The following is a 19,009-nucleotide window of genomic DNA, read 5'->3' on the forward strand; positions in this document are numbered from 1 at the left end:
AAGTCACTTAACCTCAGTTGCCTCAAAACAAAACACACACACAAAAAAACCCAAAAAGTTTTTTTTATCTTCCTCTTTTCATTAATTCTCTTTCCTTTCTGTCTGTTCTGAACTGTTCTTTTGATTCATTTGGTTTGTATTTTATTCATAGTTTATGTTGTATTTTATTTTGTACTTCTATGTGTTCCTTGTGGATTTAAAAGCTTCTAAAATACTAAGCTTAAATTTCCTCTTCTAATGTTGTTATTTCCTTTATAGATCTTTCCCTTACCCTTTTTTTTCCTGTTATACCTCACTCTTAGTATCAATTCATCAGGGAAGTAATAAAGAGAGAAGCACCACCCCATGATAAAATTTCCTCCATGTCTCAAGCAGTGTGGTCTACTTCTACTCCTGACCCTCCCCATGATCATTTTATTTCCCATTTGCCATGAAATCATCTCCCTGGGTCTACACTCTCTTACCCTTCTGGGTGCCAGTTGCCTCAGAAATTCAGTTTTCCTTCTCCTGAGGTAGTCCATGGAGCATAACAGTCTGAGGAAGTGTTCTCCCTTCCATACTATCTCCCTACATAATAGACCCAGTATAAGATCCCCATCTCCCATTGCAGAATATACCTCTTCACCCATGGGAGTTCTCTTCAATCAGACACAGTCTCCTTATTTGATTGAGACTACCCCTTTCTTTCTCCTTGTTTCAGTCCCTCCTTTTGCCACTTCACCCATTCTCCTGTAGCCTTCTTCTTGCTGAGAGACTACTAGAATAGTTTGCCCACAGACCTGTATTCCACCTTCCATTTCTCCTTTTAGGTGTCCTCCTATACTGTAATTTAATGTGATAAAATACAATGATTCTTTTGTAGGAATGTTTGTGGGCCTGGATCTGTGGTATTTCAAGCCTACTCCTCCACTGTCACTTCTATATCTTTAAATTCAACTTTTAAAAAAATGTATCCCCTTGTGTGCTTTTAGAAAAAAAAATTCTCTTAATGGTCCTTCTGTTTTTTACTAAGTCAGTTGATGTCTTTTTCTTCCTAGTTTTTTTAAAACAGTCTCTAGAGATTGCATAGTTTATTTCTTTATTTTTATTGACATTTGTATTTACATCTTGTGTTACTGTTGTTTGAAGGGTTTGCATGTCAGTAATCTGCTTGTGTCTTTGTATTTCTCGTTTTTGCTTTTGCCATAAATCTTCAAAGGTTTCTCACTTATTGAATGACAATCTTTTTTCATTGATGATTAGAATCAGGTTTGCAGAATAAGTATGTCTTTTTAGGTTGCATCTTGAGCTTTTTTGCTTGCCACAATATATTGCTACATTCACTTCTGGTGGGTTCAGAATAATTTTGTGTTATTTGAATTTACTTTCTTTTATATTTAAATTTCTTTCACCTGGTTGCTTGCAGAATTTGTTATTTGTCATTGGAATTTTTAAATTTAATCACTACATACATATATTGGGATTTGAAGCAATTCAGTTCAATTCAGTAAATATTTATTAAGTGTCTGCTGGTTTCCAGGCACTGTGCTAAGCTCAGGATTCAAATTAAGAAAAAGAGACAGTCCTTGCCCTCAAGAAGCTTACAATCTAATGGGGGGAAACAACACACAAAATGAAGCTGAAAAGAGAAATGGAGAATAGTAGGAGCCATGTCCAGTCAGAAGGGAGAGGCAACTGAGAGTGAGTTGAGAAAGTGCAGAGTATCAAAATCTGAGTCATTCTTCATGGTGATCAACTTATCCTAGGTGGGTTGGGGTTGCAGGAATGAGGAGGGCATGTTATTCAGTGGAATTGAAGCCAAACAGAGAAGCTGGTGGAAAATGGAGTTACCAAGAAAATTGTGAGCCCTTTATAAAGGAAGGCTTTAGGATTACTATACTATATATTACTATACTATACTATGCTCTGCTCTGCTATGCTATGCTATGCTATGCTATGCTATGCTATGCTATGCTATGCTATGCTATACTATACTATACTATACTATACTATACTATACTATACTATAGGGCTTTTGTTCTGGAGGCAATCTGGATTCTTTCAATTGATGCTTTCTTTTCTGTATTCAGAAGTTCTTGACAGTTTTCTTGTATTATTTCTTACATTATTGTACTTAGGTTTTTAAAATTATCATTGTAATTCTGGGAGGCCTCTGATCCTTTTTTTTTTAAATTTATATAAATTTATTTATTTTTAGTTTTTAACATTTACTTCCACAAGATTTTGAATTCCAAATTTTCACCCCATCTTGCCCTTCCCACCACCCCAAGATGGCATGCATTCTGAATACCCCTTCCCCTAGTCTGTTCTCCCTTCTATCTCCCCCCACCCTTCTCTTATCCCCTTCCCCTTCTGTTTTCCTGTAGGGCAGGATAGATTTCTGTACCTCATTTCCTATATTTCTTATTTCCCAGTTGCATGTGGAAACATTTTTTTTAAACATGTGTTTTTAAAACTTTGGGTTCCAAATTTTCTCCCTTCCTCCCACCCCACCCACCCTCATTGAAAAGGCAAGCAAGTCAATACAGGCCATACATGTGCAGTTATGCAAAACACTTCCATAGTAGACATGTTGTGAAAACCAACCTCTATTTCCCTTAATCCTATCCGCCCCCCCATTTATTCTATTCTTTCTTTTGACCCTGTCCCTCCTCAGAAGTACTTCCTTCTGATTACCCCTTTCCAATCTGCCCTTCTCTCTATCATCCCCCTGCTCTCTTGTCCCCTTCTTCCCCTATTTTCCTGTAGGGTAAGACAGATTTCCATACCCAATTGAGTGTGTATGTTATTCCCTCCTTAAGCCAAATCCTATGAGAATAAGATTCCCTCATTTCCTCTCACCTTCCCCTGTTTCCCTCCACTGTAAGAACCTTTTCTTGTCTGTTTTGTGCGAGATAATGTACCCCATTCTACCTCTCCCTTTCTCCTTCTCTTAGTATAATCCTCTCTCACCCTTAATTTTATTCTCCAGATATCACCCCTTCATCTTCAACTCACCCTGTGCCCTCTATCTATCTATCTATCTATCTATCTATCTATCTATACATACATACATATAATTTTTCCCCTCCCACTACCCTAATACTGACAAAGGTCTCATGAGTTATAAATATCATCTTTCCATGCAGGAATGTAAACAGTTCAGCCTTAATAAGTCTCTTATGATTTCTCTTTCCTGTTTACCTCTTCATGTTCCACTTGAGTCTTGTATTTGAAAGTCAAATTTTCTATTCAGCTCTGGTCTTTTCATCAAGAATGCTTGAAAGTCCTCTATTTCACTGAATGACCATTTTTTCCCCTGAAGGATTATACTCAGTTTTGCTGGGTAGGTGATTCTTGGTTGTAATCCTATCTCCTTTGCCCTCTGGAATATTATATTCCATGCCCTCCAGTCCCTTAATGTAGAAGCTGCTAAATCTTGTGTTATCCTGATTGTGTTTCCACCATACTTGAATTGTTTCTTTCTGGCTGCTTGCAATATTTTCTCCTTGACCTGGGAACTCTGGAATTTGGCTACAATATTCCTAGGAGTTTTCCTTTGGGGATCTCTTTCAGGGGGAGATCATTGGATTCTTTCAATTTCTATTTTGCCCTCTGGTTCTAAAATATCAGGGCAGTTTTCCTTGATAATTTCTTGAAAGATGATGTCTAGGCTCTTTTTTTGATCATGGCTTTCAGATAGTCCAATAATTTTTAAATTCTCTCTCCTGGATCTATTTTCCAGGTCAGTTGTTTTTCCAATGAGATATTTCACATTGTTTTCTAATTTTTCATTCTTTTGGATTTGTTCTACTGTGTCGTGATTTCTCATAAAGTCACTAGCTTCCAATTGCTCTATTCTAATTTTTAAGGAAGTATTTCTTCAGTAAGCTTTTGGACTTCCTTTTCCATTTGGCCAATTTTGCTTTTTAGGGCATTCTTCTCCTCATTGGCTTTTTGGACCTCTTTTGCCATTTGGGTTAGGCTATTTTTTAAGGTGTTATTTTCTTCAGTATTTTTTGGGTCTCCTTTAGCAAGCTGTTGACTTGTTTTTCATGATTTTCTTGCATCACTTTCATTTCTCTTCCCAGTTTTTCTTCTACTTCTCTTACTTGCTTCTCAAGATCCCTTTTGAGCTCTTCCAAGGCCTGGAACAGATTCATATTTTTCTTGAAGGCTTTGGATGTGGAAAGCTTTGACTTTGTTGTCTTCTTCTGGTTGTATGTTTTGATCTTCTTTTTCACCAAAGTAAGATAATATAGTCTGACTCTTTTTGCGAGGTTTGCTCATGATCCTAGCCAACTACTTGAGTTTTAAACTCTTTGTTAAGGTAAGAACCTGCTTCCAATCTGGAGAATGTACTGTCTCAAGCTTTGGGGGTTTGTATAGCTGTTTTCAGAGATACTTCTAGGGACCTGTAAATTTTCAGATCTTCCAAGGTGGTATGATAAGGGTCAAGGTGTTTACTCTTTTCCTGGACTGTGCTCTGGTCTGTTAGTGAGCACAAGCACTCCTTTCTGTTCTGGAACTGTGAGGAGTGTTTCCTCTTCACAGCCACTACAAGCTCCACCACACCAACTCTCCTCATCACCACAGGACCACCTCCCAGAACTGTGACATAGATACAGGTACGGGTGAAGCAAGAGATTTCTGCCTCAGCACCAGCAAAGAGATCCCTGCAGTCCCCCTCTGATCAGCCACTTGATTCCCCCTCAGTCTGTGGGCCGGAAGCTCAGGACGCAGCCACCGCCCGGCTCCCATGCTCTGTGCTCTGGAACTGGCTCTGATCTAGCTCCTCTCTCCCCACAAAAACAGACTTTTCCCACTGACCTTCTAAGTTGTCTTTGGCGTTCATGGATTGAGGAGTCTGGAAACCACCACAGCTGCCTGTGATTCATTCCTCTGAGGCCTGCTCCAGTTTCGCTGTGGCCTACGTGCCCATGCCGAGCTGTGCTCCTCTCCCCTCACTGAGCAATATGCCTTTCCAATCAACCATCCAGGCTGTTTTGGGCTGGAAATTTGTTTTACTCTGTCTTTTTGTGGGTTCTGCTGCTGGTAGAATTTGTTTAGAGCCATTTTTTGAAGGGGTTTGGGGGAGAGCTCAAGCAAGTCACTGCTTTCACACTGCCATCTTGGCTCCACCCCCCTCTCATGAGGCCTCTGATCCTTAGGTTTTCTCTGCACATCTTCTCTTCCAGACCAAGATATTTTGCTTGTATAGAAATAGCATGTTCTTTTGACATTATTATTACACTTTGTTTCTTTCTTTCAGACTGCTTTTTACTTTGGCATATTTGTTTTCCCAAGTGCAATTCTCTTTTCTTACTTGCTTCTTTTAAGACAACCTATAGATTCAAGTTTTCTTATTCTATAAGTGATTTCCATCGTGCAAGCTATCCTGCCCATTTATTCTGATGTCTTTCAATAGTCTGGTTTTTTTTCTTGATCTATCCTGTGATGGTTCCATGACCTTTTGGGAACCCACTGTGTTTTATGTTCCATCAGGCAGGTGCTGATTCAATTTCTATTGTTTGAAATATTTGTTTTGAGAAGTTTGTAGTCTTTTGGATGTTTTGGTATTCATCTTCCTTTCTAATCCTAGTAACTTCTCTCTTGATTTAGATGTTTGTACTCTGGGTTTTTTAATTGAATTTTCTTCCTTATATTACCCTGTCTTCCACTTTCTTAATCTTCTTCTTTGATAATGGGATTTATCCCCAAGGCTGGACCTCAGTGCTATCTCAGCCTTTGTCTACACTGGGGAATTTTTGCCAACTTTGACCCTGGCCCCAACTAGATTCTGAAGAGATAGGACTGGTCTACACGTGTGGTTACACCAGGCTTCAAGTAAAGGGAACTGGAATCCTTTCAGACCCAGTCCTGCCCAAGTTTGCATCATTCTTTAGTCCTCTGGCTATCCTGAGTTAGCATCCTCAGCTTTTTGCAGTGTTGGGAGGAAAGTAAAGTTTGTATTCCAGGCAGAGCTTCTGTAGCCTTGGGAGTTCCCAACCTAGATGCTGCCCTAGAGAAAAGAAGTTCCCTCTCCCCAATTCCTCCAGGTGGCAGGACACAGTGTTCACTACATGTTGTAACAGGATGATGAAGAAGGGCAAGAGAGGGGAGTATGCCAAGAGAGACTGTAGTAGCAGGGAAATCTCTGAGTAGTTTCCAAAGCACAAGCCTGTGGGTTGATTTATGTGTCCTGCTAGAGTATAGAAGCTCACAGGGGTTGTGTACTGAGTTACAGCCTTAAAGTTTGGTGTTTTCCACTGCTAATTCATAAAGCTGTTACCCATTTGGACTTCTCGCTTTCTTGTCCTGTTGGATATAACTGTGATTGCTCTGCCTCCGGCATACAATTCCACTTTTTTTTTGGGGGGGTGGAAGGGATTGGAGAAAATTCTAGTTATTCATCTTGTTGTTCCATGACCTGGCCATCCCAATTATGCTTTTTCTTCCTGCCCTCTGAGATAACATGCTTTTTGACAGTGACTTACTAGAGATCGTGTTTGCTGTCTTAGCTTAATCAAAGAACTTTGGGGATTTTTTTATTCAATCATCAATATGAATTTAAAGTTTGCTCTTGGTCATACCAAGATAACATCTTTTAAAGCCCTTCGAATAATCTGGCTCCAGCCTAACTTTCCATGCTTATTACACATCACTCCCTTGTTCACACAGAGCCTGCTTATTGTTTTGGTGCCTTTGTGGAATCTGTTCTCCATACAGGAAATGCACTTCCCCCTCACCTGTGCATCTTAGAATCTTCAGCTTCAAAGTTCATCCCAGCTACCACTTCCTGAGGAAAAGTATATCCAATTTTCCCCCAGTTGTTACTATCCTCTCCAAATTAACACTCCTGTTCTTAAATGTTTACATGATATTTCACCACCTCTCCCCCACCCCACCCTCCAGAAGAATGTCAGCTTCTTAAGGACAGGGAACTGTTTTTTAATTTGTCTTTGTGTCTGCTAAATCTAGCCCAACACCTTACACAAATTAGGTACTTTATAAATACTTTTTAGATTGAGATGGATTGGATTAGGTTACATGATTTCCTGCTGCCAAATCTGAAAGGTAATATTTCTTAAATAGAGCATCATAGCAAGTTTTAACACCAGAGCATCCTCTTTGTTGGATGGAGAAGCATTTTTCTACTATATACATGGTAGAGTTATGACACTGAGTCCTGTATTTGGAGTAGCCTCATCATTACAACACAGTTTCAATATTACAAGTAATGGCAGCACGAATAATAGCCAAGTAAATGAAATCTCTAGCTTGTTTAGTTATTTACCTAACTTAGAAATAGCTCAGAGCTATTTAAAAGAATGAAATGAGAGAGAGCACCTGTGTTCTCAAAGTTAAGACCTCCCTTTCACAAATGTACTGATTTTTTTTTTGAGAGGGTGTGTATGTGTTTAGTGTGTGGGTGTGTATGCATGTTTATTTAAGAAAGACATATTGAGCTTCAAAAGAAAAATGTTTTGTAATCCAGAATGTAATTTTAAATGGAAATTACTCAATCCCACAATGAAATTAAAATAAACTAATACATAAACAGAGAACATGTGTACACACACACATACACACATACACACACACACACACATACATACATACACACACACACACAGAGACTGGATCAACATTCATGCCATGAGGTCCAGATCTTCCACTTGACTTTCAGTTAGGAAATCCTAACCTGCAGCCAGGAGGAGGTGACCTTACTTAAGGACAGCAGTAACTTAACCCAGTCTAGAGAGTATATGATAGTAATGTGATAGTAAAGGTACGTGCGTGGGAAGGAATGTCGTTTTCAGGCAGATAATCTGATTTTCCTAATTATTACACGTGATTGAAGATAGTTTAATAAAAGTATGGGTAACCCAGCATTCTAAGTAAGGGAAAAAAACTTCAAAGAAGAGATGAGCCATATAATTGCCTTAGGCTTGGGAGTGACACAGATCTGGAATGAGAATACTGATCTTATAAAATTCACTTAAGAGTTTTACCTACTGCCAGGCCTGTCTTTGTAGATTCAATTTGAAATCAGTCTGATCTCAGCTTGGCATATATAACTACTTTAACTTATAAAATGCTCTTTAAAGATTTTGATGACGTTGTTCTTATTGGTGGCTATTATGGAGGAAATTCCATAGCCCAAAGTGAATCTAGGCAGAATGTAGGTTTTTTTCAGGTGCAAACAGCGCTTCATTATCTGAGAAGGGGGGGTTTTCTTATTTATCTGTTTGTATCCCAGTGCTTAGCACAGTAATTTGCACATAGTAAGTGATTAATAAATGTTTTTTTCATTCAACTGTGTTAAAGAAAGATCAGGACATCAAGTTACTTCACCTCTGAGCCTATTTGCCCATATGTAAAGAGAAGATGATAATACTTGCCTTTCCTTCCTCATTGGGCTGCTGTGAGGATGAAATGACAGCACTCCCTGTTTTGTAAATCATTTATAAGACACACACATAAGTTGTGATATGTGATCATACCATAGTAGACTAGCACATTTTGAGCCTTTGGTTTTCCTAAATCTTTGCTCCCCCATTGTTCATGAGGAGTAGGTCAGGAGCTTGAGCTAGAAATTAGGGAGGTGCATTCCTGAGACAAGCAAAGAGCCAGAAGGTAGAATAGCAAGAAGTGGAACCAGGTAGGCTGCATGGAGGTTCATGCTTCACAGTCCTAGGTGCAGCTACAGTTTGTCATAGATGGTGTTGCTGCTGCTGCAACAGCAGCTGACTCCTGACTCTGACTGACTCCTACTAACCCCACCTGAGTGCCTTAGCTTAATGTGCTTAGCCCTCTCCTGGCCCTGGGGTCTTGCCACAGGCATAAAATGTTCTCCCTCCTCACTTCATCAGTGTCTTGGCATCCCTGGCTCTCTTTCTGGAGTCCCTTGTTTATTGCGCCCACCTATCCAAAAAAAATTTTTTTTTCACATCTATGTATGTTATGGGGTCTGGAGTCAAGAAGAACTGAATTCACATCCCACCTCATACCTTTATTATCTGTGTGACCCCGAGCAAGTCACCTAACCATGTTGGTATCAGTTTCTTCATCTGTAAAATGAGCTGGAGAAGGAAATGGCAAACAATTCCAGAATCTTTGCCAAGAAAACCCAAAATGGGGTCACGAAGAGTTGGACATGACTGAAATGACTGAACAAGAAAAGCGTACTTTGTATGAAGAGGCAGAATGGCATAGTAGATAGATACCTTTTCTCAGAGTCAGACTGACCCAAGTTCATGTCCTTCCTCTGACACTTAACTGACTTTGTGACTCTGGGCACATTATTTAACCTCTTAGGCAGCCCATTAAGACTGGAAGTTGCAGTCTACATTGGTAGAAGGAGTTTCCCATCCCAGGTTCCCTATACCAGTAAATCCATAAGTGTCATCTAATAGTTTGTGTATATTCCTGTATATATCTTGTTTCCCTCAAAGTAGAATGCAGTAAATCTCCTTGAGGGCAAAGACTGGGGGGTGAGAAGGTTTGTTTTTGTCTTCCCTGTCCCTTACATGGTACCTAGGACATGGTAGGCTTTTAATAAATGCTTGTGGAATTGAATTATATATCTGTAAGGCTTTATTATTTACCTTTCTAGCCTGTCTTTTAGAGAAATTGCTCAGCAATTGCAGCCCCTGTGCTAAAGATCCTCCCCTCTGGGTGGTAACAGGGCTAATTCACTTAGTTAAACTCTATTCTAAGTCTGAGGTTCAAAGACAATAAAGATGCTGCTGAGAAAGAGGCTTTATTAAGGTTTTTTTTCTTTTAAATCTTTTAAATAGAATTAATTAGTATTTCCAAAATAGTTCCAATCAAAAACTGCATTCTTCTCTTTATATTGAAACTATCTCCTTTAAGCTTCCAAAGTTGCCCCGTTTTCTAGTTTCTTATAGCTTGGTGAACAAATCTCTATTTGAATTGTCTTCACCTTTCATGCTTTTTATCAGTTTAGATCATATTTATCAATTTAGGTCATATTACTTGTCAGCTGTCATTTTTTCCAAACTGAAGAGTCCTAATTATTTTAGCCTGTTTTCCTCCTGAAGCCATTCTAGCCTCTTGATCATACATTTAGTTCTGGCATTTTCCCAGTTCCATTTAGTCACCTGAGCTGTAACAACCAAAACTTCACATCATATAGATACAGCTACCAGAAATACTATGGTTTTGGATAAGGATAAGGTGATGCTTCCTATTTTGTTTGTAGTGTCAAATTTCTGTTTCATGGAATAAAACAGCAGTATAAATCTGCCTTGTTTAGCATTTTAACTTCTGCTTACCTTACACAGTAATCACAGAATCTTGGAATTGGAAGAGACCTTCAAGGTCATCTGATCAAACCTCTTTTTACTATCCCTTAATAAGTAGTTATCTCAGACTCTCCTCTTTCCCTTGCCCCCTCCCCCTCATCCCCCCAAAAGTTGTCATCTCATCTTTGAACACTTCTAAGTGATAGGGAACATACTACTTAACAGATAGTACATTCCATTGTGGAATGATTGTAATTGTTGAAAGATTCCTCCTTACAGTTAACCAGAGAATGGCTACATCTACCTTTAGAGTCAAGAAGAATAAATCTAATTCTTCTACTTGACAGCTCGTTGAATATTTGCATATAGATGTCATCTCCCATTGACTTCTTTAAACTAAATATCGCCTATTTTTTCCACCTTTACTGATGTGATAGAGATGTTATCTACCAACATATAGAAAAAGCTACACTTTATTTCCTAGTCATCTTAGGGTATCATCTTAACATAACTCTTAATAACATTCCACATACAAATAGTTCCTGGTAATTTCAATTTATAATTTCAACTCAGCTTAACAGATACTTATTTAACACCAACTATACATGATGCTCACCTTTATATGAGACATCCCAAAAATCTTAGTGCAGTTTTAAGCTATTAAAGCTTTATTAATGAATTTATTTAACAAACTTAATAATGAATTTATTTAACCCTTTGGTATAAGTTTGGATATAAAACTGAGGCAGTTGGAGTATGGACTTGACTCAATCTCTAGAACCTTAGATAGTTTAGACCTTGCTTTAATTTTGGGTTTCATCAGCTTTAATATAAAATCTTTAATACAATATAACATTTTTAATGTGAAGCTATAATAGTAAAGTTTTAATAGGTTAAAGCTGCATTAAAACTTTTGAGACACCCTATATAGTGTTTTCCTCATAGCAGGCTGTCAGGATTAGTACTGGTGCTACTCTTCTTATTTTGCAGATGAGGAAATTGAAGCCCAGAAGTGATTTGCTGCTGTTAAACAACTAGTCACATATTGGAACTAGGATTTGGACTTGATCCAGTCTCTTCTTTCCAGATTTCCTACTGTAGCATCCATAAAGCTTTAAAGTCAGTCTTCTCTTCTTATAAACTCTTTAAGAGAAGGAATGGTTGTATGTTTGATTTTTTATTTGTTTTGTTTTACCATTTACATCCCTAGCACCTCATGCATTACATAGCAAGCTGCTTATTAATTCTTGCTTATTTAAATTGTCTCTGCTTTCATTATAGTCACTGGTATTATACCAATGTTTACCTGAGCAGAGGTCATTGATCTGATTGAACCACTTCCATTTGGTTATCCAAAAACACTGTTAAATTTAGGGCTTGAAGTGGTGTTAGTTAAGGTATTAAAAAAAATTCCCCTTTTTCTGGAGAAGACCTAAAACTCTTATTTCCTTCATCTGTTTCCTTTTAGCTAAATGGCAAATCTGTGGATGAAATATTCATTTCCTAATTTTTCTAATCTTAACGATACAGAAAGCCCTCTCACCTCAAGAACTGGTAAAACCTGGGGATAAGTTGTAGATGTTATCAGGATCCAAACAAAGAAGGTCTGACATATCTAAGAGATTGACTTAGAGCCATACATGTGACAACTGCTAAACACTGTGCCTCAGTTGTATATGCAAACCCAGTCAAAGGCTTAAATAAATTCATATTTACAAATGTGTTGCCATCTAAATGTGAGCCTTGTGAGATTATGTATTGCAGAATTGGAGAAGGTAAAATTAAAAGCCATGAGAAATTTGAAGTATTATCACTTTGTTACCTGTATTGAACATCATTCCTGGGTTGGAGAGAGTATTTTCCTGGTGATAGCATTGAAGTATGCATAGTTAGAAGACCCTTGAACGTAAGGACTTCTGTAAGTGAAGCATTAGCACAGATACCTGGAGGGCACTCAGAAAACATCTTAAGTACAAATCTGTTAGCTGCCAACGTTCAAGTTGAAGCCATAGCAAGAACCCTGCAGCAACAGCTTTGTTGAGCTCCCACCATCTGTCTGGCTCTGTACTGTGTAATCCAGAACACCCTCAACTCATGTTTTTCTAAAAGTACCTGTCTGAATGTTGTCCTATTCCACACAGTTCTTGTTAATACTAGCTGGTATCATTTTCAGCAAAGTCTTTCTCTTTGTCTCCATCCTTCATGGCCTGTAAATATTGCTTTCTTGGCTATTTGTAGAATGAACTCTGTAACATTGATTTAATTGGGCAATACCTGAAATTAAAAATTGGAAAGGTGTACTGGCATGAATGATGGCGATTTAAGCAGAGTCTTTATGACACACATAAAGAGAAGTTTAAGAAGAGAATGAGAAAGTGCATGTGGCATTAGAAACCAGCTTGACTTACTTTTCCCACTTCTACATTTATGAAGTATTGAGGATCAGTTGATTTCCTAATAAAAAAAACCTCCTGAAAAATGAGCTGTCTTCCAAGGGGTCAAGTTCTCATACTCGCTTTTCTGTAATGTAATCTCTGCTTTAAGTTGACAGACATTACAAAGAAAGATGCTATGTGGTACAGTTTAGAAAACCTAAAGAAAAGCTTAAAATTCTTTGAATATCATCATTTGTTTTGGTCTCCCCTCGAACCCTTGCCCCTGGCACATCACAGTTACGAAAATTACACAATTTGAAGAGGGGGAATTACAAAATGTATTAATTTCCAGAAATTTTTAATTAGCCCTTTTACCAATCAGGTAAAATGAGGAGGGAAATGGAGGAAATCCTCAGTCCTTCTACTCCCTTGCTATGTATACTGTTCATTTCCCTTTATTAGATAAATAAATAACCATCTTCATTTGTTATGGTATTTCCTTCTTTTGAGTTAGTATTTCAAGATAAGCATAGTACAATTTTGCCTTTCTATGTACTTACTATTAATAGTTTTTGCATGTTTGCAAAGTAGTTTTCTTCAGGTCTCTGGACTAAGGGTAGAGTCTCTTCGTATTTTTAATGATTTCCACAGTTGAAGCTGTTTTTTAAGCTCCATTCACAATGGAATCCAACATCTGCATGATTTCTGAGTTTTTCTTCCAGAACAGAGAGTCTTTAGCCCATATTTAATAAAGCTCCAAAGCCAAAAAGAACTTTGTCAACAATTAATAATCAGGGCCTGCAGTCTCCTTTTGACCATGCTCCCACATAAAAACCAGCTTTGTTTTTCATATTTTTAATAGTCTGTAAGCATTGGGTTTTTCTTTTAATTCATGAACTGTCTTTAATTCACAGATCTCATGTTGATACTTGCAGAACACATTTAAATCTAATTAAAGTTAGAATACTGTGAGAACAGAGCAAGAGAGCAAGGACATTCTCCCAATCGCCTCAAGTCTTGATGCCTTTTCTTGCTGGGGTTTGGTTTTTTTAGTTTGGTTTTTTTTTTTTGAACCATCGTCTTTAACCATTATTTCCATGCAGAATCACCTCTAACTGAGCTGAGCCAGTTGGCTTTAGTCAGACTTTATTAAAAGGAGACAACAGAAGTATTTTTTTTTCATTGTGCCTACTATTATTATCATTCCCTGAGAAAAAGGAATGGTTTGAAGACATGTATAACTGAAGAAGGAGGTGCTTTAGGTGTGTCTGTGGAAGAGGGTAGGGTAAGGTCATATTTATACTGGCAGTTTGGTGAGTTGAAAAGGAGCCACTTCAAAGAAATGCTAGGGTTATACTTAACAGTAAGGGTTAGTGCTGAATGAACTAGATTTAACTTAGGACAATTACTGTAACTAGTCATTTCACCATAAAAATATTTCAGATATTAAAAGGAAGAAAAACAGGCTAACAAGTTGATGTCTTGTTATAGTGCAACAGCTAAAAATAACTTATGCCCTCATGCCACCATTGTGTTTTATATAGAAAACATGTTTTCTCTGTAAAAAGTACAGTGTGCTATCTACTATTAACTGAAGCACCAAATTCCAGTCCTTTTCTTTTCCCCAAAAAGTCTGACTTGTAATGAGACCAGGTTTACCTTGTTATGTATCCAAAGGGTGTGTGTTAGTTTATTATTTATACACTTATCTATTTTAATGAGAAGGCATTAAGTCATCAATGACAGCTGGTCTAGCATGGCTGGGCTAGTAAATTTGCTTCTTTAGAAATTATTTGTCCTGCAGGGAAATGCAGTTCTAAATATTAGTGTCTGAAATGAGTTTTCCAGTCAAGATAGAGCTTAGATCAAGAGGAAGATGTTTGGATAGCTCTAAAATCCAAATGGGTTGGTCTGCCCCAGAAGGTAGTAGGGCCTCCCCACTTTTGAGGTCTTTTAGCAAAAACTAAGTGATAGTTTTCAGTAAAGTATTTTTTCCCATTTATTTATAATTCTGATAAAATTTTGAGTACATAATAGAAGAGTGAGAGGTGGCTTTTTTTTTTAACATTTTTAACAATGTTGGATACTCTCTTATACAATCTACCCTTGAAGTTTAATACTGGCAAGAATCTTGTTCAAACCCTGAAGTATTCTTGGCCCTCTGGAATTTGGGTGTGGCAACAGGGTTGATTTCTTGAATCATTCTCTAAAGGATGAGTGGAGAGAAAACAATAGTCTCATCTTTTGTGAAGCTTCCCTCCACCCATCCCTCCATTCACCCTCAGTCAGTAAAAAACTTTTCCCCACTCACATCTCACATATCACTTTGTTTTAGAATTTCTCTAATGTACTTGTCTTGGGTATCAAATAAGATATTTAGAAAGAGCTTAACACACTGCCTGGCACATAGTAGGTACTATATAAATGCTCTATTCCCTTCCCTTTCTAGGTATTGTTATGTATAGAAGTTATCCATATGTGTTTCCTCCCTGTATTCTAAGTTCCATGAGAGCAGGGAATGTTGCTTACATGAATTTTGTATCTTTCCTATCACATAGCAAGATCTTAAGCAAAGATAATTATAGACTCATTAAACTGAATTATTGTTGAGTTGCTACCTAGAAGAAAGAAACTAATGATTCTGATATAACTTTTTAATGGCAGAATCAATGCTTAACTGATATGTGTGAAATGTCATAAACTACAAATCCTAAACCTTGGCAGAATTAGTTGAAAAATCTACCAGATCTGTCTCCAAGTATATAGTAATATCAGCAGATTACAGTATTTCCAAATATAATAGTAATATCAATAGAGTACCAAGTTTGGGCTTTGAGTATTCTTGCCAGAAATGCCAATCCAAACGTCAAAGTGGAAACCAAAAATATAAGAAAAAGTAGGTCATGACAATCACATAGCACCTATCTCACAGGGTTCTGGTGAGGATCAAATGGGATAATATTTGTAAAAAGTGCTGAGCACGGTGCTTGACACATAGTAGGTACTAAATCAGTGCTGATTTTCTTCCCTTTCCACTTCTCCTTTCAAAAGGCTGGACAGCCTCTAAGTTTGATCTGATCTGCTATAATTGTTGTTAATATAATGATTTAGTTCCTAAAAATTTCATGGTATTTTTACATAAATATATAAAATATGATTACCTAGTGACCATTTTCCCTTTCATTCTTTCAGGTATGCTTCAAAAGTGTCTGTCCATTGAAGATTTTGTGGGTGCTCTTGTTTCAGACTTGGATATGGACTTTGAAACATACTTTATGGACTCTTGAATGATATGGAAATACCCCATTTCTTTTCATACAAAATCACATGTTTTAATAACAACATTGAAAATGGTGTGGCTTATTTTCAGTGTTCATTTATATTGCATAATAACTTCTATAAACCCTTGTTAGAACTTGGAATAAATAATTTGTCTACAATGAATAATGACACTGACTTTCATCTTGATTGGCAAATTTCACAGACATACATAAATCTTCATCTGTTTGAAGTCACTACTACATAGCAAGAGTAAATACAAACAATCTTTAAACATACAGCTGTGAAATTTAAGATGTGGTCATTTCCTTAGGCATATGTCTTTAGTACAATAGTGCTGTCCCATTGATCTTTAATTGTTTAAATTGGTGAGCTAATTAAGAACAACAGTTTTTAAATAGTGACTTAGACACAATTTTAGTACTCTCTAGAAGGATTACACATGTAATTTTCATAAAAGTTGGCTAATCCATTGTACCATACATCTAAAATGCACTCTTGAAAGTTCATTAATCACACGGCAACAAAGAAAATGAGCTGTGGTTTTCAAATCAAATGGAATGCCTTTTTTTTTTTAAGTTGGGTATGGTAACTTAAGATTTGTATTTTCAGACACATTAAAGAATGAACCAAGTCAGGATGGTAACGTTAATACATAATTTCCTGTTGAGTTTATATTAATAATCATCCTTATTGGTCCTGTTGGCTTTGAGAAGGCTCTGAAAATGAGCAGATGTTCAAAGAACAGAATGTGGAGTATGAATTCAGTTTATTGTTTTAAAGTTGTAAGGTAGTTTATGCTAACATAAAAAATTAAAGTACATTCTTTACAACTCAGAAGTTCACAGAAACATTTTTGCTTAGAATTCAATGGAAAGACTTGAAGGAAGTTTAATAATAATAATAATGATAAATAGCATTTATATAGTTCTCTAAGATTTGCAAAGTGACATATGTATATTATCTCTTTAACCTCACAACAACCCTGGGAGGTAGGTACTATTATTATCTCCATTTTATACATGAGAAAACTGAAACAGAAGTGGTGACTTGTCCTGGGTCACACAGCTGATACACGTCTGAGACCATATTCGAACTCAAGTCTTTTTGGCTCCAGGTGCAGGGTTCTACCTACTATGCCACCTAGCTCCCACTTAATAAGTTCACTAAAAGTGTGCGAACAGAGTGTGGATGCCCATATGTAAAGACACCACAGGTGCAATATTAAGTCTTAATTAAATAGGAAGTGAGACTGACAAGATAACCTTTTATATCCTTTCACAATATCAGTCTTAGAGTGAGCAAGCACCTCAAAGATCATCTAGTCCAACCTACACATGATTAAGAAAGCTTTCCGCTATATTTCTGACAAGAGGCCATCTAGACTGTGCCTCAAGATATCCAGTGAACCTGGAAAGACTTGTATGGTCTGATGCTAAGTGAAGTGAGCAGAATGTTGTACACAGTTAACAGCCATGTTGTACAATGACTAATATTGATAAACTTAACCCTTCCCAGCAATACAAGGATCTAAGACACCTCCAAAGGCCTCGTGGTGGAAAATGCTGTCCACATCCAAAGAAAGAACTATGGAGTTTGAATGCAGATTGGAACATACTATTTGCTATTTTTTTCTCTTCTGTTGAGTTTTGTTTCCTCCTTCTGGTGGTTCCTCCTATTGGTTCTAAGTTTTACTTACAACATCACTAATCTGAAAATATGTTTAATAAGAATGTATATATATAGCCTATATCAGATTGTGCGCTGTCTCAGGGAGGGTAGTGGGGAGGAAGGGGGAGAAAAATTTTAAACTCAAAAGCATGTGGAAGTGATTGTTGATAAATCAAAATAAATTAATTTTAAAAAAAAGATATCCAGTGAAGGGAACCCAGTACATCCTAAGGCCGCACCTTCCATACTTGGACCATATTTTTGGGGGAGTTTTCCCCTGAATTAAGCCAAAATCTACATTCCTGCAGCTTCCATTCCCTGCTCCCCATTCTGTTTTTGGGACTAAACAGAGTAAATGTAATCCCTCTTCCATGTACTAACCCTTCACATCCTTGGAACCACAGAATATTAAAGCTGTAAAAGGTCAAGCAAAACAAGCCTAATCCATTTTCCACCTTTGCTAATTCTTTACGTGTTTGAGGACAGCAATCATACCCCACTTTAAACCTTTTCCTCTCTAAGCTAAATATTACCAGTTCCTTCAACCAAGTCTTAGCCTACATGATCTCCAGTCCTCTTACCTTTTGTAGTCATCATTCTAGACACAGTCCAGTTAGTTGTGTCCTTACTAAAATGTGGTCCTCAGAACTAAACACTGTAATCCAGTTATGATGTCCTTGAAAGTATAAAAATTGTTTTACTCTGTCTTTGTACTCCCAGGACCTAACAACTATATCCAACTCATAGTAAGCACTTAATAAATGTCAGTTAATTGATTAATTGACCGTAGCACATCCCTCATTCTTAGTTCTGGATATTATAACTCTATTAATGCAGTCTAAGAGTCTATTAATATTTTGGCTGCCATCTCACACTTTTTATTCATGTTGAATAAATTCAGTGGTCCACTGAAACCCCTAAGTCTGTTTCCTGTTAACTGTTGTCTAGCCATACCACTCCCATACTGTACTTATCAATTGTTTTTCTTCAATCTAAGTGTATAACTTTATATTTATCCCTAGTAAATTTCATGCTCTTAAATTAACCTTTCAGTGTCTTTGGATCCTAATTCTATCAGCCAATGTATTGCCTCCTCATCCCAGCTGTATATAATCTTCGGTTTTGATAAAGATGCTCTCTATACCTTCGTCCAAGTCACTGAAAAAATAGATTGAAGAGCACAAAACCAAGAAAAGATCCTCTGAAGCACTACACTAGAGATCACGGTCTAAGTTGACATTGACACCTCTTTGGGTTTGGTTATTCAGCTACTTCTGAATCCATCTAGCTATGCCGTGGTTCAACCTGTATCTCCATCTTGTTCATAAGGCTAGCATAAGAGATTCTGTCAAGGGCTTTGCTGAAATTCAGGTCTACTATACCTATCACATTCTCTTGATCTCCCATTCTGGTATCCCTTTCACGAAAGGAAGT

The 19,009-nt window shown here is 37.3% G+C and overlaps 1 protein-coding gene across 1 annotated transcript in view; it reads left to right on the plus strand.

Annotated features, from left to right (window-relative positions):
• Window positions 1-18,620, plus strand: part of MIPEP (mitochondrial intermediate peptidase) — a 178,961-nt gene extending 160,341 nt beyond the window's left edge. The window contains exon 19 of the mRNA XM_078147078.1: window positions 15,818-18,620. Coding sequence (XP_078003204.1) covers window positions 15,818-15,912 — 95 coding nt within the window. The 3' untranslated portion in view covers window positions 15,913-18,620. The remainder of the gene's footprint in view (window positions 1-15,817) is intronic.
• Window positions 18,621-19,009: the final 389 nt, after the last annotated feature.

This window comes from Phascolarctos cinereus, unplaced genomic scaffold (genome assembly GCF_003287225.1).
Source record: "Phascolarctos cinereus isolate Bilbo 61053 unplaced genomic scaffold, phaCin_HiC Scaffold_726;HRSCAF=1367, whole genome shotgun sequence".
Classification (NCBI taxonomy): domain Eukaryota; kingdom Metazoa; phylum Chordata; class Mammalia; order Diprotodontia; family Phascolarctidae; genus Phascolarctos; species Phascolarctos cinereus.